This window comes from Perognathus longimembris, chromosome 1 (genome assembly GCF_023159225.1).
Source record: "Perognathus longimembris pacificus isolate PPM17 chromosome 1, ASM2315922v1, whole genome shotgun sequence".
Lineage (NCBI taxonomy): Eukaryota > Metazoa > Chordata > Mammalia > Rodentia > Heteromyidae > Perognathus > Perognathus longimembris.
Window position 1 is genome coordinate 142,150,903 of NC_063161.1, and position 21,144 is coordinate 142,172,046.

Here is a 21,144-nt window from a genome sequence, read left to right on the forward strand (position 1 = left end):
GCAAAACTGGCATGATGGTCTCTGTGATTTCCCCAAATATTAATTTGGTATAAGAATAACCAATATAAATATATGCCAAGAGTCATCAAACTGCTATGCTATAAATTTATTCCATGCCTTATCCATAAGAAAAAAATTTAAATTAACTTTATTGAGAACTTAAAAGTCAGTTAATGTTTAAACTATTATGTTGGGTTTATAAATATATAACTATAAAACTTACACATACTACATGCACATATATTATATATGATATAAAATTATAATAATATAATAGAATATACACTATTTTTAAGCCAGTACAGTAGGTAAGAACTAACTTGCTTATTTTTATCAGACTCATGACGGGCTACTAATACTGCTCCTCAGTTTCTATATTCCTTAGGTTATAATGTTCTTTTTCTAAGTAGTTTATTTTAATTGGAGATAAGAGTCTCACAGACTTCTATGCCCAGGCTGGCTTCAAACTGAGATTCTCAGCACTCAGCTTCCTGAGTAGCTAGGATTATAGATACAAGCCACCAGGGCCTGGCCCCAAAGACATTTCTTACAGAGCCAAACAGCTCACATAGAAAAAGGCATCTGATAGCTTAGAGTCTGGATGCTCTAGGAATGCTAAGTGAGAGAGACAACTGGAACCAAGGACAACAAGGTCATCACACTTTTTCATTTGAACCCTGTCTTCTCTGAAACCTGGCAAAATGTTACTCCTTTGGCTAAAGACATACCAGGTATAGCTGTACCAACAGAGAGGCCAGTGCCACTGTCAGATAAGTTCCCATCAATATAGACTTTCCAGGCTCCACCAGAACTTGTCCAAGTGACTGCAATGTGATGCCAACTGCCATCATTCACCGGGGGACAGTTTGTGATCCTCTCCTTCCCATTCACGTAAAGAACCCAGCTGTGGAGAGAAAGGTTCCAGGAACACAGTCATGAGTCGTATGTTGCAATTCTTTGGGTGGGGGCATATCAATCCTCTTCTTTTTCTTTCTTTCTTTCTTTTTTTTTGTGTGGGTGAAGTTCTTTGTGTACACTACTTGTCATTATCTCCATTTGGCCATATTTCACAGGAGCAAAGTTGATTTATTAATTATACTTATTCAAAGCTTATTGGAAATTTCATGGTTTTCAGACACTGAGTGAGTCAAGAGATGTGTCAAGAAAATTGTCCAATTAAAAAAATATATACCACCTGGCAAATTTGGAGAGAGTCAAGAGTGAGTGAGAGTTGTACACATGTGAGATTGTTATCTTTCCACTAGAATGTGCTTTCTAAAACCAAGACCAAGCTTCACATGTCCCATAGAAACTAAGTGTCGTTTTATGGTTGCTGCTGTGGACTCTATATTTGTTTCTTCAAAAGTCACATATTTAGACCTAATCACCAATGTAATCATATTAGGATGTAAGGTCTTTGGGAGGTGATTGGGTTATGAGGGTTGGGCCCTTGTGAATGGGATTAGTGACCTTAGAAAAGAGTTCTAAAGTTGGGTATGACGATGCATGCCCCTAATCCCAGCCCTTTAGAAACTGAGGAAGGAGGATACACACACACACACACACACACACACACACACACACACACACACACACTCGTCCATACCCCAAAATTAAAATAAAAGAGGCCGCAAAGAAATTCTTTGCTGCCTCATCATCTGACAACACAGCTAGAACATGTCAGCTATAAATAAGAAATTGAGCCTTCATCAGACTCCAATTCTGCCACTGCCTTGATTGGGACTTGTGAGCCTCCAGTATTGTGAGAAATACACTGCTGAAGTTCATAGGTTATTCAGTTGATGGTATTTCATTTGGTTAGCTAACTGATTTAAAACGGTTGCCAAGGCAGTTATGTAGTAATCAAAGTGCATCAATGCAAAAATAAAAGAATTGCTGGAACTAAACCAGAATGCTCAGTGGGACAGATTTTCCATGATTACTTAGGGTAATGAAAAGGAGAGTAAATAGCTTAAACCAAAAGACAAAACAAAACAACAACTTCAGAAGTGGAGAAAAAAATGGAACATTGCTATTGAAGATATAAATGCATTGAATACATCTCTATTTGAAAATCTATAAAGAAGTGACATTTCCTCCATTTCCTTCCTTCAGGTTCTCCGTTTCCTGTCTCTATTCACCCAGGCAATAGGTTCTGTTTGCAAGTATGGTTTGCTTTAAGCAAAGGGTTTTGCAAACTTCTTGAGCTTTTTTTTTTTTTTAAGGTATTGGAGTTTGAACCTGATGCTTCCTAGGTAGGTTCTCTTACCCTTGAAGCATTCCTCATAGCCCCTTCACAGATTTTTTTCTTTTTGATGAGAGCTCAAGTCTACTAAGAAGAAGAACATTCAAGAATGGAGAGACTTCCATCAGAATAGAGAGACTCTTCTGGCTCCAGGTGAAGAAAGAGGGCTCAGTGGGTTTCTGGAGCCTGCAACCTGCTCATCAGACCAATGGTGTTGGTAAACCTGAGAGGAAAAGGCCACATGGGCCAATGCAAAGTCTATCTGGATCACAGGCATGGGCTCAAAGGAAAAGAGCAGCGATCTTAAGGGAGGGCTAAGGCTGAGCCAGCAGACAGTCAGGAGCAAGAACTGTGGACTAAAGATGGAAGTCTTGCCCAGTCTGTGATAGTTTAACAAAAGCTGGATTATTACTGAAGTGACTTTATTGACAGTGCTGAGGGAGGAGGCCCTGGGGTTGGGATGAATTCGTGCTACAGGAAGAGGAGGTGTCATCTTGCCACTGCACCTGTGTACTGGATCCTACTTCGTCCATTTATTTGTCATGACAGATCCTGCATTGGCCTTAAGAGTCTAGATCTGAGAGTTAGTGCTGCCCTCCCCAGGATGTGAACTTTGGGACAAATCATTTAGTCTTCCTGAGAGTTTGTTTAGGTCGCAAAAAGGCATGATTTCTCAGGTAATTATGACATAACACCTGACTGCTTAGTAGCAAAACACAATGTGTTATCACTAGAACCTGGCCTTTGTAATAGAACACGTCCAGATACTCTCGTTGGTTATTATGATCCTGCTGTCCTCATACTCAACTTGACTCTCTGTGCTCCCAACCCCCAATGCCACACAGTGAGGTTCTAGCTTGGTCAAGGGATGAGGTCCTTGGCACATCCATTCCAGCACTTGTGCTTACCCATTATAATCAGTCAGGAGGAAGGTATTGGCATTGTTATCCTCAATTGCATAGGAGATGGGTGTACCATAGTTGATGGAGTCAGAGGACTTCATCCAGAAGGCCCAGGTTACCTCGTGCAGAGCAGGGAGCACACCATCTAGTATCACATACTCATAGATTCCAGAAACTTCAAAATCCATATTAAAAGCTGTAGACTGTTCTGGAACAAATAAGAAAGGGTTCAGAAGGTAACATTGGTGAGACAGTTCCAATTTTCCACAGTGAACTGCATATGAGCAGAATTACTCTCAAATAAGCTAATTTTCAGCAAATATGACTGAGAACCAATGTTCAAATCAAATATAGATTATTTATGAAAGGTACATCATGTTATTTTAAATAAAATAACCAATAAGTACCTAGGAAAAACAGTGAGGAAAGAAGAAGAGAAACAGAGAGGAGTGAGTAGGAGAGATAGGATTGGGGTGCTACAAAAACAGAGAGACAGTAAAGCAAGTTTGTATACTGAAAAAGGAGGACTCAGTGGAGAGAAAAAGACTGATGTTGCAGGAGAGAGCAGAAGGTGAGTGAAGGGTAACCTAAGGGTGTAAGATTTTATGTAGTTCATGAACAATTCAGCTCTGACCCAAATCTGCAAAACCTACTCCATAAGACAAAAGTCCTTCAACTAAAAGGTTCTGTTCCCTGATAAAGCAGCTCAGCATTGATCTCTTTATTCTCAAACATAATCTTGGATCCCACCTCCTAAGTCAAGTGGTTTATTAGTGCCTTTTTCTAAACAGGAAGAAATTCTGCTAAATTCAATTTTTTTTCCATTTCCTCCTTATATTTTTAAGCCTAGTGCCAACCATACTGGCTGGCTGGGAAGGTTCAAGTCCAATGTGCATAACATAACTTTGGGTATGTAAAAGCATATGGAACAGGGGGAAATAACCTGATATTTATTATACTATGAATCTTAATATTGGTCACAGTAACATTTAGTTCATATGTACCTGTCTCACACCTGCTGCCTGAAAATCCTGGCGGGCATTTACAACTGTACGAGTTCAGTTTATCCACGCAGGTGGCTTGATTTCTACATGGATTAGACTGACATTCATTGATGTTCAGTTCACAGTGTGGCCCTGTGAAGCCTGCTGCACACTGGCACCTAAAAGAAAACAAAGTGTGTAAACAATCGGAACAGTTGCAAGAAGGCCTTAAAGAAAATCTCCCACTTGTAATAACTCAGTCTTTGAAAACTGACAGGCTCAAACATGTGTTCCAGTGAACAGTCCACATGAACAGTGTCTTAACTATTACTTCTTTCTAGTTCATCTGATTAAACACAAATCAACATTAAACCTAAGTCAACATGTATTTGAAACCCAGTAGCAAAGTAAAGTGGAAAGTAGTTCTGGTTCAGGTGAAATATTAGTTATTTATATGTTCTCTATTGAAGTTCTTGGGAAAAAGTAATGAACAAGTTCAATAGCATTCTAAAGGCTTTATATAAACTGTAACCCCTCTGTACATCACTTTGACAATAAATAAGTAATTATTTTTTAAAAAGGCTTTCTATGTGAAAATTAACATGTATAGCATTGAGTTAATACTCTCATTATTTCTATTTTTATAGTAAGTTAAATGTGGCTAAAGAAGTTAAATAACTATTGAAGTCTTATTGTTGCTAAGTGGTGGAGTGGATTTCGAATCTTGTCCTCAATTTGGGTGGCAGTCTCTGTGATTTGCAGTGAATGACTCAAACCCACTAGAATGGAAAATATATCTGATAGCACCAAATGTTAAACGAGGGTGTCATGAAATGAAAATAATCTCGGATAGTAAGTAGAACTACAATGTGGCAAGATAGGTTTAGACTTTGCATTTCTAGACCCCCATATGTCCATTCTGGCTATCTAATCTAGGAAATGTTGCAGAAGATGTATAAATGCTCACAGCTGCCTTCATAAATATCTATGTAAAGGACAATGGAAAAATAAGTCATGGTACAATCACATTTGTTTTTAAAACCTCTGAAAAATGTATTAAACCATCAGGATCTTGAAGAGCAAAGTTTTTCTTAAGATTTTCTAAGCAATAGCAGTCTGTCCTTTGTACCACAGAAGTGCTGGCTTCTGAACCTTCCTGCAAGAGTGGATAGGAGAGAGTAGCCTTGATAAAGATGACAACACAGGGAGATGGTAGAGAGGAGGCCTTTTGGTTGTTGTTAGACTGCAAATAAGAAGAGTCTGAGAAATGAAGGAGAGATTATATTTGGAAGAGCAAAAGTCAGGATGAGCAGTGAGAACCAATGAAGAGGAATAAGATACCTGCAAAGTGTGGTGAAACTGAAAGGTGCCAAACAGTATTATGAAACAAAGTGCAGAAGACAAAGATGAATACTAAAAAGGAATTCAGTAAAATACAGAAACCCTGAAAAAGAATGAAATTGAAATCCTAAGAATGAAAAACTCAGTAAGTTAAATTAAAACAAAACAACAAAACCTCTGTAGACAGACTCTCCAGTAGAGTGGATCACTGAAAATAAGATATCATGATTTGAAGACATATACTTATATTAGAACACTCCAACAATCAGAGAAACAAAATAGAAAATGGGACATACAAAACCTCTTGGTCACTATTAAGAGACAAAATGTAAGAATCATGGCTACAGAAGAGGAAAAGAAATAAAAGTTAAAGGAATGGAAAATAATTCCAGAGAGTAAATGAAGAAAAATACCCAAATCATGATATGAAAACAGTCATTCACACATAGGAAGCCTTTAGGACATCAAACACACCAGACCAGAAAAGAACCACCCCCAAGATACATAATAGTTCAAACATTAAGTGTTCAGAAAAAGGAAATAATCCTGAAAGCTGTAAGGGAGAAGGGTCAAGTCATATATACTGGACACAGTGCATCAGAATAGTAGCAGACTCCTCACCAGAAACGTTACATGCAAGGAGGGCATGGATGATATATGTGAAGTGTTGAAAGTAAACAACTGCCAACCTAGATTTATCTATCCATCAAAGCTATCATTCCTAATTGAGACTCACCGTGAAACTCCATAAATATGGCCAGATGAATCACTATCCAAGAGAATAAAAGCAGCTCTAAGTCCAGATTATCATGATATTTTACCTGAAGCTATTGGCTCCATCCTTGCAAGTGGCTCCATTTTGGCATGGCTGACTAAGACACTCATTGATGTTCTTCTCACACCGGGTACCCAAAAATCCAAGTGGGCATTTACACAAGAATCCCCCAACCTGATCTTCACAGGCTGCATTATTTAAGCATGGGTTTGATTGGCACTCATTGATTTCTGCTTCACAGTGCACGCCTGCGGAAGGGGAAGGAAGAGAAAGAGCCCAATTCATCAGTTCCCTAGGAAAACACCTTCTTTAAAGGGTGTTGCTCCTAAGGATTAGAATCAAGGTGACAGAGCCATGGGTCTATCAGACTGGTTTAGGATCCACTTTGTAATGAGCTCTGGCTTTCGTCAGTCATTTTAGAGCACTGTTTTCTCTTTTTATAATCTTCTATTTTTTAAATTTGCTTTCTGAAATTAAGATTAACAGTAGGCATTTAATGGAATAATTTAAAAGATATGTAACACATTTAAATTTTTTGTTTTGGGTTGGTCATGGGGCTTGAATTCAGAGCCCAGGTGTTGTCCCTGTGCTGTTTTTGCTCAAGGCTAGTGCTCTACCACTTTATGCCATAATTGGAGATAAGAGTCTGTCACTGACTTTCCTGCCTGGGCTGTCTTTCAACTGCGATCCTCAGCTCTCAGCCTCCTGAATAGCTAGTATCATAGGCATGAGCCACTAGTGCCCAGCCAAAATGTTTTCTTTATTTTAGGACTTTGTCTTTTTCTGTCACTGGCTATTTCATTTTGTAGATTTCTTATCAATTAACTATATGTATTTAATCATATTATATTGCATCACTTTGTAATATCCATTTTCAAAATATATTATGGATCTATTTGTAAATATTATTTATACAATTTATCTTCAGTTCTTGCTTAAAAGTTGTATTAACACACACACACACCCATAACGCATGAACTTATTTTTTTTTCTGAGATGTTTGAGAATGAATTGGAGACCCGATTCAGTGTGTATTCCCTCAAAATGAGGATTTTCTCTTAACAGTATTACAACATACTCATAAAAATGGGAAAATAGCACATACATTGCACTGATATTTAGAGCTTTACAGGATTCTAAGAAACTGAGGAAGAATGGAAACATCTCACCAGTGTACCCTTTCACACAGGTACAGTAGTAGCCAGCCAGGCCATCCACACAGGTCCCCTTATTCAGGCAAGGACTGGAGCTACATTCATTTATATTTTCTTCACATAGTTGACCTGCAAAGAATCACAGAATCTCTGAGCTGGAGAAAACCAGGGCAGACGTGAAGACCAATAGTTTTCAAACAAGTTTCTCAAGTGCAATTAGAAATCATGGCTAGTCAGCTGATTAAAAATGTTGCTCTTTGCCAGATACACTGAGATAAAATATTTCCATCCCTGGAAAGGTTCATTTTTTTTTTTTTTTTGCCAGTCCTGGGCCTTGGACTCAGGGCCTGAGCACTGTCCCTGGCTTCTTCCCGCTCAAGGCTAGCACTCTGCCACTTGAGCCACAGCGCCACTTCTGGCCATTTTCTGTATATGTGGTGCTGGGGAATCGAACCCAGGGCCTCATGTATATGAGGCAGGCACTCTTGCCACTAGGCCATATCCCCAGCCCTAAAGGTTCATTTTTTAAAGACAAAAATTTAAATTTTAAGGCCAAAAATGGCCTTTAGGAGCTATTTTGACAGTTAAAAATTTCTCCTATACAAACTTTGGAACTAAAGTCCCAAATGAAGCATAATTTCACTGCAGAATCTCTGTGCTTTCCTATATGACTAGGATCAATTATTTAATGTATTCCAAATACAGAAAATATTTGAGTTGGTTCAAATGTTTATTGCCATAAGTTATGGTATTAAATATTTCTATTACTTTATGGAAATAATTTTTAGATGATAAAGTTATTAGCATTAGTTCCTTTGAACATTTTAAAGGAACTTACTAAGACATAGATAACCACATACATATATGAATTAATAATATGCAATCAGCCATGTTAGATAATTATATACATATATGAATTAAAATACATAATCAGATGTTTTTACAATAGTCAATATTTTGAGTTAGGTACAGTGCTACAAATGTAGGCAATCTCAATATATTCCATTAATAGTATGTTGTTTTTGTTACTACTTGTATGATGGTAAAGCATATTCTATTGTATGATAATATAATACTAATAATTACTTCTATTATAATAATTATGTAATTGAAGAGGGAATTGGCAGTAAGGTCAGGTTTCTGAACTATTTGGGGTGGTGCAGGGTTTTGGAGGCTGTGACTTGAAATAAGATACACACTTAAATATCTGCATCATTTAGGTTGAGAAGAGAAGTGGGATTATCAATAATAGCTGATTCTCTTTTCCTAGCATCATGGAGATAACACTTCCCAAAGAACCTAATAGAAATTATGTCTCTTCAGTGTGTTAATAATATCATATTAGTATATGCTAAATGTACATGCTAAATTCACTGTGCTGATGAAATCATAATGATTCCAAGGTCTATAGGTTTATGTAATAAAACATAGACTTGTCTCTTACCTGCATAACCCAAAGAGCATTCACAAATGAACCCCCCTACTTGGTCTTTACAAATTCCTTGGTTGAGGCAAGGCATGGAACTGCATTCGTCAATATTTGTTTCACATTTTAAGCCTAAAATACAAACCAAACACTGAAGGAAAATAAAAAACAGCGATGAACAGATATAATATGATAAATTTAAAAGGTATTATCAGTAATCTACACTTACAGGCGGTAGAGATCGGGACAAGTGAACTGCTCCCATCTAGATAATACTTAAAGAAGTCACTATCTACTTCTTATACAGATATAAGATAGCTTATAAGACTACATAGAAAATAGCAACAATTCCAAATAAAAAGTAAGGATCGAAGAGGGAACTTGGAAGTCTCACTGGAACCAGTAATCCTGTTCATTTCAAGGTGAAAAATAACAAGAAGTCAGAGATGCTCATTATTAAGGTCACTTGGCTGAGGGGGGAGCGTGGAGCAAAATCTTGCCAGATATCAGCTCACACCCTGGGTCAACTCTCAGTGCATATGTGAGAGGTCAAATTGCAGCTCACATTCCAGGTGCTCAAGTATGCTGGCTTCATTGTCCCCTAGGATAATGCACAGTGGCCTTCTAAGGGCTAACCGGACTAAAAACCTATGATCTTCCTCTACCCTGGGATGGTAGGTGGAGTGTCAAAATATGAGGCTCATACCACTGGCATTACCTGAGGATATAAAAGTAACATAAATTCCAGAGTAACACCTCACACCTACTGCCATATTTCTGGAGTCTATTCATCTGTGTTTGAACAAGCCTTCCAGAGGTTTCTGACACACACTAATGTTTGAGAACCACTATCCTATAATATTCCCTTTCGAACACACCACTCGCTTATGGATTATTCAGATAAGACCTCTTATTTATGTAATGTTGGTACAAAACTTGGTATAAATAAATTCATAACCCTCCCTACCCCCCTCCAATGTACCCATACAAGCCCACTCTATAAGCAGAAGGCAGGTGTTCTTGCTAGTCCTTGGATATAGCTTGTTTTCCAATATTCTTTTGGCATACACCTTTTAGTGAATTAGTTTACTTACATACTTTTTTTAAAGCAGACAGAACATGTTTATTTAAGAATATAATAGTGAAGTAAAACAGACTATCCTAGGAGAGAGGAAACCCAGAGTTGAGTATCCTTTATGTATCATTTTATTTTCATTAAAAATGTTTAATTGGGGGAATGAGGGACTGTGGGGCACACCTGGAAGTCAACTAGCTGGCCCCGCCTGTTTCTCAGTCCTGGGGCCACGTGTGGCTCAGATGGTGCCTAAGGATGAACTCGGAGGTGGTTCTGTGGGCTCTGACGCCTCGGCTCTTCCGCCCTTACAACCCTCCCCTTCCTGCCGATCTTAGACCTGATTGGTTCCTGTGCCTTATATTAGTGGCACGTACTTTCCCAATAAACGAGATCTTGAGCTGCCTTGACTCCCAGGCCGTCTGATTGTCCTCTGGTGAGGGAGGGCTGGGTGCGGGCGGCCTGCCGACCCTTTCCTTGCTTGGCTTGTCCAGTCGGGGCATGCCTTCCCCATTTCTCCTGTGGGTTGGGGGAGCGCGGGGGGGGGCACGGGAGGTGGGGGGCTAAAGACCCTGACAACTGGCGCCCAATGTGGGGCATGAGGAAGCATAGGTTTAAGCTTTAGATGACCTGAGGTAAGGGTATCCCCAAAAAGATGGGGCAATATCACACTAAGCTTTAGACGACAGGAAAATGAACAAAGAAGACTGTTTAAGGAAGAAAAGGAGAGAGGGGGTGTGAAGCGAAGTGGAGTGGAACCAGACGAACTGGAGGAGCAGAGTGGAAAGCTGAACCCGGCTGCCTGGAGGAGTGGTGCATAGCCCACTGGAGCCGGCCGGAGGAACGAGATGGAGACGAGAACCGACCTGGCCTGAGGAGAGGAGAGTCGTGGAGCGGGGACTCAGTGGAAGCGGCCAGCTCTCGGCCACCACCTCTGTCGTCACACCCAGCACCGCCGGCCAAGCCCCCAGAGCCCGGATGCCTCCAACAAGCAGATGCGGGAGGAGGACCAGGAGGAAGCCGCCAAGAGGAGAAGCAGCAGCCAGAAGGGCAAGAGGAAAGGGGGCCAACCAGGCCCGGGAGCAAGCGCAAGGGAGTTTGCGTGCCTCAAGGGCAGCCACCCCTGGAACAAGAACGGCCTGGTGTGGGACGCGACCTCCCACGCACTGGCAGCAGGCGAGCGGCGAGTGGCGGCCCCACTGGGGACCGGCGTGCCCGCGAGGGAACGCGTGGCGCGGAATGGTGCTGCGGGCCCTGGCGGGGGGACAACACGCCAACTGGCTGTGGGGCCCCAGCAGGAGCGCGTGGTGCAGAAATGGCAGCCCTGAGAACTCCGAGGACGCGACCAGCTGCTGGGTGCTGAGGAGCTCCATCGAGGACAGCTACCCCGCGCAGTATCAGGACTCCCTCTTGAGTGTCAATCTCTCCCCCACCCCCAGTGAAACAAAAAGGGGGAGATGTGGGGCACACCTGGAATTGTTATTTTAAGGCAGGTTTCTATTTTCTCTTTTGTTTCTGGATTCAGCTTAATTCAGGTGAATGAAACTTGTAGAGAAATACAATTCTTACATAATTCCTATGCAATTGAGTCCAAAGCCATATTGCCTTTTCTAAGCACAGCCATCAGGAAGATTGAAAAAGAGCAACAAATCTTAGCCATGTACTTGGACTTCTAGTATTGTGTAACAAGTGAGAAAACTAAGACTGCTTGAAAATGTTTGTGCTGAACAATCTGTTCGGTGTTGAATGTCATGCATTAATTTGTGTTACAAGAAACTTTGGACACATGGAACTGTATGCCCATTTAAATAGTCATTTATGATGTGAGTTTCTCACACAAAAGATGATTATTTTTTTCTTCCTCTAAAATGTGCAGACAAAATCTTTGTGGGGGTATGAATATCTCTTCTTTAACCTACTGGTTTATCTGTTTTTTCAATTCAAATTTTTTTCCACTGATAGAGCCTAGGGTATCTTACATTAGAATTATTATTACATCAGCATATCATTAGCATACTAAGTTAGATTCTGCAAGACAATGATTTCAGATAAGATATACTAAAAGCTTGCATTTCCCAGTTACCTGTATATCCAGGTGGACACTGACAAACATAACCACGCCCAACTTGTTGGCAAGTTCCACTATTGTGGCATGGGTTCAAGAAGCATTCATGGAAAACCTATCAGTGAAAGAAAAGATGCCTATTAGCGATAAAGCACTCCATTCACCTCAATGAAATCCTAAGTAGTCAGAAGATGACAACATTGGACGTCTGGTTCTTGCTTCTAGGTGAGTTCATGCAAACTAGCTGGACCACTGTCTGAATAAAATTTGTGCTTTCCATTCATGGGCACAAATGATAACTACATACTTGAATGATGTCCAGCAAGCCCAAGTCATGTTCCTAAATGCTGGTTGCATGTTAGAATCTATCTGAGGTGTTTTAGACGTATTTGACAGAAGGGATTGCAACTCAGGCCAGTTCAATGAAAACCTTCCTGTGAAGCTTGCTTATTTGAGAGCCCTTGCTTTAAGGGGTTCCTACAAAATTCTAGGTCTAATAAGCTCAGCTTCAAATATAAATAATTATAAAATTCTAGGAAATCATTGTATTGGACTGTATGGAGTTGAAAAATAACAAATAAAATCTTATCATCTTTAAAAACATCATAAGCCAAGGATTCCATGATATTGGACAAGATGAATTCAGAATAATGGCAGAATCTACAAAAATTATCAGCCTTAAGTAGTTAAAAAAATGGAAAACAAGTGACAACTATGTTCATGAGTCATGTTATTTAAAAAAAATCTTTCAAATTCACATTATTCCAAGAAATGTTTTCTTGCTGGCACAAAGTATATAAACAATTTTGAAATGAAGGCTGAACAACTCTTTTTGTCATTCTTCTTTGGCTAAGCCAAGCATTCCTGTTCAAATGATGGGCTATGTGTGTGCTTTGTGTTGATTATTAGTAAGTCAAAGGCTCTTGTAGCCACACATTCTTGGACAGACTTGACTGAGGAAAATCTCTCATTTTTTGGTACTTTGAACATCAAATGTGTCATTTTTTGAAAGTTCTTCCTAGGAGTCATGGGTAAATAAAATTATTCATTTACGGAACTCATGAGTCTGATTAGATTTGTCACCATGGTAATTCTCTTCTGTGTGACATGTGACATGATTTTCCAACTATTCCATTAGGCAGAAAATGGACTTACTTGACTGCCAACTTCATACTTCTTTTCTTTACTTCCAGGAGAGTTAAAGAATATGTCGCTTTCTTCAGCTGCTGAGAAACTTGAACTAAAGCCTACCAAAATGAATAGGGTATGTGTCAGTGTGTGGTAGACATTGCTAATACTTTGGCTCCATCTGGACACTAAGATTCTGGTTGTAGAGTGAGTTAAGCACATTTTTAAAAAATTTCAGTAATAAACCTTTTTGAAAGACTTTTGGCAATCACCGAGTCCAACATTTCCAAAGTGGCCTTTTGAGCCATTTTTGTCATTAAAAAGATCTTAGAAGGTCAATTTAACAAGCCTAAGTACTCAAATCCATGAGAGAGAGAGAGAGAGAGAGAGAGAGAGAGAGAGATCTGAAAAATACCAGAGACAAGCAAAAAAATCTCCATCATGGGATGTGTAAGAAATGAAGTATATCAACCTACTAGAACAATCTGAGATGGATCTGGCACCAGCAAAAGTTGTAGTTCCATAAAAGGGACAAGATAGGCAGAAGGATTTTCCTGGGTCCGGCTGGTAATAGTCCCGAGGACACTGATGGCAGGGCATTAATCCCGAGCGAGAGAACTCTCCTGCTGGACAAGGTACTGCCAAGACAAAGAAGAAAACCCTCAAACTCTGTGCATACAATAAAGCAACACATTACATTTTTAACAATTGCCTACAAGCTTTGGGGTATAAGAAAGCTATTGAAATACTAAAGTAATCCCCTTTTACATATTTAATATCCCCACTGTTTATCACCTAGGTAAATATTTGGCTGTTTCCCCTGTCTGTCATTAACCACACATAGCTATTTGATAAAGATTAGAATGATCCATAGTATTGTATGTTGATTTTTTTCCCATTCCATACTATATCATGAGTATTTCCCAGATCCTTCCCTATGTCATTAAGTAATGTGATTTTAACAAATGAGAAATATTGCATCCACTGGTTCCTGTTGACTTATGCCCAGCTACTCAGGAGGCTGAGGTCTGAAGATCACAGTCTCAAGAGCCTGGACACAAAAATCCTTGAGATTCTTATCTTCCGTTAACTAGTAAAAAAGCAGGAAGTAATGGTGTGTCTCAAGTGATGGAGGGCCAACCTTGAGTGAAAAAGCTAAGGAACAGCACTCAGGTCCTGAGTTCAAGCCCCAGTACCAGCAACAGAAGAATTTTTGTTCAATACACAAAAGAAAAATATAAAGTAATATCTTAGCAAAGTAAAAAAGAGAAACTGTACAACATGCTCAATACATGAAGAAAAAGACAGAAAAACAAAAAGGAAGACAAAAAAGTTGGGAAAAAAGAAAGGAAGGAGGAAGGAGTGAGGAAGGTAGAGAAGTAGAGAGGGGGAGGGAAAAATGGAAAGAAAGATAGACAAATAAGAAGACAAGGAAGGAAGAAAGGAGCAAGAGAAGAAAGAAAGGGGAAACAAAGAAATGAGCTGAAACTAGGAAAAGTATCTAAGGGGCCATTTTGGAACTTGTACCTATTTAACATTAAAATAAGATAGAGCTTACCCACAGCACCAGAAAGTGTTGGGTTTTCATTCCTGGTTCTCACTCATGACAAGCAGAATGTGGTTAAACTGATGTGAGGGATATTAGGAGAAATGGGGGCAGTTCCCAGCATTCTGAGATGTTCTGGGAATTATAACTGTTTAATTACAAATTTGGTGTGAGGCAAACCTCAAAGCTTATTTAGAAAGCAACAAGAAAAACACGTCAGATATGAACTTGATTCAGTGTAAAAATCTTAGTTGATTTTGTGGTTGGGAGGAAGCAAGGGTGGGCACAGAATTTTCTGTGGCAGACTTTCTCCTTAAGTTCGCCTGCATATTGACGAATAAGTCTTTAGGCAATCTACTTCAAAGATGCTAGGAAGCTTTGTTTAGCTTGAAGAAATCTAAAGCTGGTTTTACTCAGCAGACAGGGTTTGAATTTCAGTTAGGTTGCTGGAAAATTCTCTTTACCACTCTTCAGTGAAACATTTAGATGGATGAACCCTCTCCACCTACCATGATCCAAATAATTTAAACATGGGATATATAAAAGCCTGAACTCAGTGTATGTTTCCCTTCTTCCCACGACTCTTAACTTGAGAGAATATTACCCAAAAGGCTTGATGAGTCCCTCTGAAAACAAAACTGCCCATAACAACTTCCCATGCAATTGCATCTTTCTTTAAAAATTATATTATTATTATCTTTAAGTAGTTATACAAAGGGGTTAATCCAACAAATGTTTATAAGTACAATGCATCTTGATCAATGTCAACCCTTTCATCATTCTCCTTCATCTCTTCCAACATATCCCCTCTCCTCAGTTTTCCTAGTTTCATAGGATATGCATTGAATGCTATATCTGCATTCCGCTCCCCCTCCTCTCTTCATTTGTTGAATCTTTTCCCCTTGGACGCTCTCCCCCACCTTCAAGTTCCAGTTTTCTGGTATTTATTTTGTTGGACTGTGGGTTAATATTTGTAAGGAATTACACCATATGAATTCTTCTCTGAAAATACCATACTTTGGTTAATATATTTGTGTATACTCCATGTAGTTTGTTTTTTTTTTAAAGGATGGATGTATCTGTATGGATGGCAGTTAGCATAGGAAGTATGTGAATGTGTCTTTGTGTTGCTTAGAAAGATGGAGAAGCCACAGTTCAGCTTCTCATAAAACCTCACTTATCCTGGAAGCCTAGTGCCTGGAAAGCTAAGTAGAAGAGAATCATGGTTTGAGGTCAGCCTGAGCAGAAAAGTTCATGAGACCCCTCCTCAACTCACAGTTGGGTGCAGTGGCAAGTGCTCATAACCCCAAGCTATGTGAGAGGCTGACCTTGGGAAGACCGTGTTTCCAGGTCATCCTAGGCCTTTAGATTCTGTTAGACTCTGCCTCTGTGGGGCAAAGCTCAGTGTGGTGGTGTGATCTGTGATGCCAGTTATTGTGAAAGCCAAAGCTATGTGGACCAGAGCTGAGTGTGAGCACATGCAGGAAGCAAGATCCTATCTTAAAAACAACCAGCAGGAAAGGGAGCTGCCGTCCAAACAGAAATGTACTCATTACGTGACTTTTATAACTGAAACTATTCTGTATATCACCTTTATAATAACAATAAGAAAAATCACCATGGGGAAAAATTAACCAGAAAAAAACCCCAAACTAATCAGGACTCAGCAGTGTCGAGGCATGGGTCAACTGGAAGAACAACAGCCTAGCAAGCATGGGGCCCTAGGTTCAAACTCCAATGCCACCAAAACCCACCCACTCATTCAGTAAAGGAGCAGCATCTTTGGGTTGCCATAAGTCTTATGTTCTTAAAGAAGAGTATACAGAATGGAGAGAGAATATACAATATCTTCTAGATATGTTTATTCTCTTCTCAATAGCAGAGGTAGTCTAACACCTTATTCTATGGCAGTGTTGGGAGTTGAACTCAGGACCTCACACATACTAAGTAGGCACTCTACCACCTGAGTCACTCTACTAGGCCTGTAACTTCTTATTTTCAATCCAGTTTTTTTGGTTGTTTTTTTTTTTTGACATTGCTTAGTAGTTGCAAAGCTTTGTAGTTGCTGGCAGCAAGTTGACCTTGACTGTCAATCCTGGTTTTATGACGATTCTTTTATTTTCAACTTTAGAAAGTTTTGACTGGATTAACTACATTCAGCAGGGATGTTAGTTAAAAATGCATATGCATATATGTATATGAGAAATATATAATATGTACATGTATTTCTCCTTAAGCCAGTAGTTCTTAACATGCAGACCCTACACCCATAAAACAGATGAAAAGTAGCTAGAAATTCAAATTATGAGATCTTCCTTAAGGCTTGCTGAACCCCAGAATTCTAGGGAGGAGATGCAACAATTGGTGTTTAATGAGCCCTTGGTTCTCACGTCTGAAAACTAAAGCTGTGACTCTCATCTTTTCCGGTTGTGGAGAATTCACCTCAGGGGAGAAACCACTGCCTGGGCTGATAAGATAAATTAGACTCTCTTAGAGTGGAGACTGGGCTTCTGTATTTGTAAAATACTTGTGTAAATGTGAAGATGATTGTGATGTACAGGCAGAGCGAATTACCAGCCATGGAATACTTAACACTATAAGGAATGAAATGCCAGGATTGATAGAACTTTCTATTTTCAGAGTTCCAAGGAAAATATAGGACATCATGTTATAAGTAAAGCTACAGATGTATGTCTCCTAGACTTGAAGGCACATATTTATTCATGAGGCCCTGGGACCAAGTCTTACATTAGCACTAATGTTTGTCCTGAAGTGTTGACTGAGTGACTATAAAGAAACTCTCCACTAAGAGGCAGCTGTTTACATTCTTTGCATATAGAGAGACATGCATACAGTGTGGCTGAAAACATCCTATAGACCCCACTAGGCTTAAAGAACTAGTGTTAAAGATTGGATAACCTCCACAAGCAGAGAAGTTCACGGCTCCTCTTTTCACCGTTGTAGTGGGTTCCGCACATAAGAGGCAGCTCTGGGACCCAAACTCTGGCTGATAGGTGCCCAGGGGACACGATTCACAAGTCTCAAGCCCATTGGAAGAGTACGTGCCTTGTTTACACTGAGCTAAAAAGAAAAAAACATGATGTCATTAGTAATAATTGTACTCAGTTAATTCTACACAGGGTCAGGGGGTCTGCATTTTAATCTAAGATAGAAAGAGAGACATAAAGAACTCTTCCTCCTGATCATCAAGCATATACACTGTACTGCGCCTGCCTCTGTATGCTACTAAATATTAGACTTGGTTACTTCCATTATGGCCTGTTCTGTCAGTGTTTGGCAGCCAAATGCAGTGTATGTATATAAATAACTGCTGAATAACATGAGGAATACAGATGGCAGAAAGGTACCATCACAAGAATGAACTGTACACAGGGGACGTGTGCACAACTCGTATAGTGTTACCTTGAGTAACAAAAACAAACACTGAATTGGGATCGAGTCTTATAACCACTCTCACATCTTTGCTACTATAAATGACACTTGGCTCTTCTGCCTCCTGCTGCTTACAGTTGCTGTTTCACCAGAGGGCTGGAGGGAAATAGCACATCAAGGCAGGCATAGCATTGGCACCAGAGAGTTTAAGTGATTAAACTTAGCATCAGCACACACAGGTGTTTTGTTTGTTTTTGTTTTTCTTTTCTTTTCTTTTTTTTTAACTTGGATTCATTTATATTTCTCAATAGGCATTGCTTGGAGCCCTGACACGAGTTGCCGGCCAAAGGACAGCAAGGTGGAAGACTTCCTACATTGCTAATTCATTTGCTCAGCAAGTGCTCACAGAGCACCAGACCCTCTTCCAGGAGCAGCAGGGCTAAGCCAGGCCAAGGTGACCCACCTCCCTGCTAGCAGTGGGTACTGCTGTGCTTATTTCCCTTTGCCAATCTCTGTGAACAGAGTAACAATTCCTAGTGGCTTAAGGGTGTAAATGTAAATTGAATACATAAATGTGAAAATGATAAATATTGCTAAAATTGTAGAGTAGGGAAGAATTGTTATAGTGTTACCTTGGGAGCAGATATCTTTTTTTTTCTTTTTTCTTTGAGACAGGGTATTACTTTGTAACCCAGGCTGGCTTTGAACTAGTGATCCTCCTGCCTTGGCAAGCTGAGGGCTAAGATTACAGGCATGTAATGCTCAGCATCTTCAAGTGGATATATAGTGGTATCTCACTGAGGTTTTAATTTGTCTTTTCTTTTTTGTTGGTGTGTTGTGGGGCTTGAACGCAGTGTTTTTTTTTTTGTGTGTGTGTGTTTTTTTTAACAGAGCAAAATAAGGTGTCTTGGCATAGTGGATATTTAAAACTGAAGGAGTTTGACAAATTTATAGAAGCAGGAAGATCTCCCTGCCTTTCCCCTGCCCTTTACTCCTGAAGCAGGTCATAACACCCTTAGGGCTGTCAGCCTATTACCTAGAGAAAGGGGATATCCATATCTCTGAAGATGGAAATACAAACAGGCCTTGCTAAGTAATCCATAACTTACTATCATTAGGTCATACCCTTTGATCCAACCATCCTTCTCCACACTATCCACACGTTTCCTTACTTCTTGGAGTGTTCATTTAAGAAGACTCCTAGATCACCTAAAACTTAATGAAATAAATTGGATTGTTCTCCTCTTATTAATTGATACTTATTTTTATAGGAGTCCTAGCCATAATGCAAGACATGAATGAAGAAATCATTCTTCCATTACAACTAGACAGAAAATTTAGGCTGCTTCTGCTCAGAATTTCCACTAAGTCCATATATACCTTTACACTCAGAGATGCTTCTGGAATGGAGGTACTCAGTGCGAGTTCCAGGAGGACAAGGCTTGCACCTTAGTTGTCCTTCTTCATCTTGATAGGATCCGATCCCACAGCTTTCACAGGCAGAATGTTCCAGAGAATAATAGGTTCCCAAAGGGCAGTTGACTGTAGAGAAAACAAACAAAAATATGAATCAAGTATCACAATTGAGTAACATGCTCAGATTTTTCTTTTCCTCTGACATAAAAGTCATAAAGATTGCTTCTGGGTACCATTGCTCTCAAGTTAAATTTTACTGCCAGAGCTTCACTCCCAACATAAACCTTGTGGACATTTCTAGAAAGTAAGAACAGTAGTTTTTATGATTTGGATTTTGTTGTGCTATTTATTTATTTATTTATTCATTTATTTATTTATTTATTTATTTATTTATATTATATTTAGGTGATTCAATTCAGACCCAAAGAAACACAGATTCCATAGTTTGCCTCATTGGCAATAATTAGTAAATCTCTAGGATAGTCCTAACAGATGAACACAATAACTTAATAGCTATGTAAAATGATCACATAAGATGATGCTAAGTGAAATGAACTCCAAGTTATAGAAATAAGTGCTTTATCGTTGTTGTTATTTTCAACATATTATGTGAAATTATGCCCTTTTCTTTGGATTTCTTCCCTATGGTTTTTACCCCTGATGTCACAATAACTGATTTTGGCATTCTCGGTATTGTATATATGTTTATGTGAACTAGAGAGGGGAAGGGGAACATCAAAATAGTGAGACAAATGGTAAAAGGCTAACCAATGCAATAGCAATACTTACAAGACAATATGCTGTAAACCAGCTGTACAACTTGGGGTGGGGGATTGGGGAGGAGGGAAGGTGGGAGAAAAATGAAGGAGGAGGCAACAAGTTTGACAAGAAATGTACTCACTGCCTTACAAATGTAACCATAACCCCGCTGTACATTACCTTGACAATAAAAATAAAATAAATAAGGCTGATTCTCTCACCTAAAATAGTTTCTTGTCTTAACCTATAGTGCTTACTTAGGTTCTTTAGAAGAGAACAGAAGTACTAAAAACCACACAAGAAAAAGAAAATGTTTTTCTCTTGCCACTGTTTGTACTAGTTGAAAAATGGTCATATTCATCTCACTTGGCTGAGTATACATGACACTTTTGTGATCGCAAGAAAAATGCCTTACCACACATGCGTCCCCTCAGCACTGAGCCTGGTCTGCAGAAGAGAAAAGCCTTTTCTGTTTCTAGTGAATTGCTATCAGCCACCAGCCTTTCTGAGGCGAGATGGAAAGAAGACATGGGCTCTGTGTTGAGCGTCCTTTTCAGCTGATTCGTGATCATTTCTAATGTCTTAATGAGTCGCTGCTGGTTTTCCAATTCAAGGGTATCATTTCTTTCATCAGGTAATGGCACACTAGCTGAGATAAAAACAAGACAACATAAAACATAACACACATTATGATGTTTCAGAAAGTTGTTTATAGTTTGCTTTTACCAAAAGAAATGGAATCCTAAAAGCTCTTCAGGAAAAACTCACGGTAAATTTAATCACCACTCACTAAACAACTAGCATATGGGTAATGTTAAGGAACTACAATTTGGGGGGAGGTATGCCAGTGCTGGGGCTTGAACTCAGCACCTTGAGTTCTATGCTTGGCATTGTCATTCAAGGCTGGCACTCTATCACTGGAGCTATAACTCTTCTTCC

General features: G+C 39.5%; 1 protein-coding gene across 1 annotated transcript in view; it reads right to left on the minus strand.

The window, feature by feature from the left end:
- Positions 1 to 21,144, minus strand: part of Svep1 (sushi, von Willebrand factor type A, EGF and pentraxin domain containing 1) — a 148,364-nt gene that overhangs the window by 51,870 nt on the left and 75,350 nt on the right. Inside the window, exons 16-27 of the mRNA XM_048338880.1 lie at positions 20,621 to 20,854; positions 19,411 to 19,572; positions 17,557 to 17,718; positions 13,568 to 13,729; positions 13,119 to 13,210; positions 11,982 to 12,078; positions 8,845 to 8,958; positions 7,416 to 7,529; positions 6,293 to 6,494; positions 4,152 to 4,309; positions 3,154 to 3,355; positions 729 to 904 (exon numbers count right to left, since the gene is read on the minus strand). Of these exons, the coding sequence (XP_048194837.1) occupies positions 729 to 904; positions 3,154 to 3,355; positions 4,152 to 4,309; positions 6,293 to 6,494; positions 7,416 to 7,529; positions 8,845 to 8,958; positions 11,982 to 12,078; positions 13,119 to 13,210; positions 13,568 to 13,729; positions 17,557 to 17,718; positions 19,411 to 19,572; positions 20,621 to 20,854 (1,875 nt within the window). The remainder of the gene's footprint in view (positions 1 to 728; positions 905 to 3,153; positions 3,356 to 4,151; positions 4,310 to 6,292; positions 6,495 to 7,415; positions 7,530 to 8,844; positions 8,959 to 11,981; positions 12,079 to 13,118; positions 13,211 to 13,567; positions 13,730 to 17,556; positions 17,719 to 19,410; positions 19,573 to 20,620; positions 20,855 to 21,144) is intronic.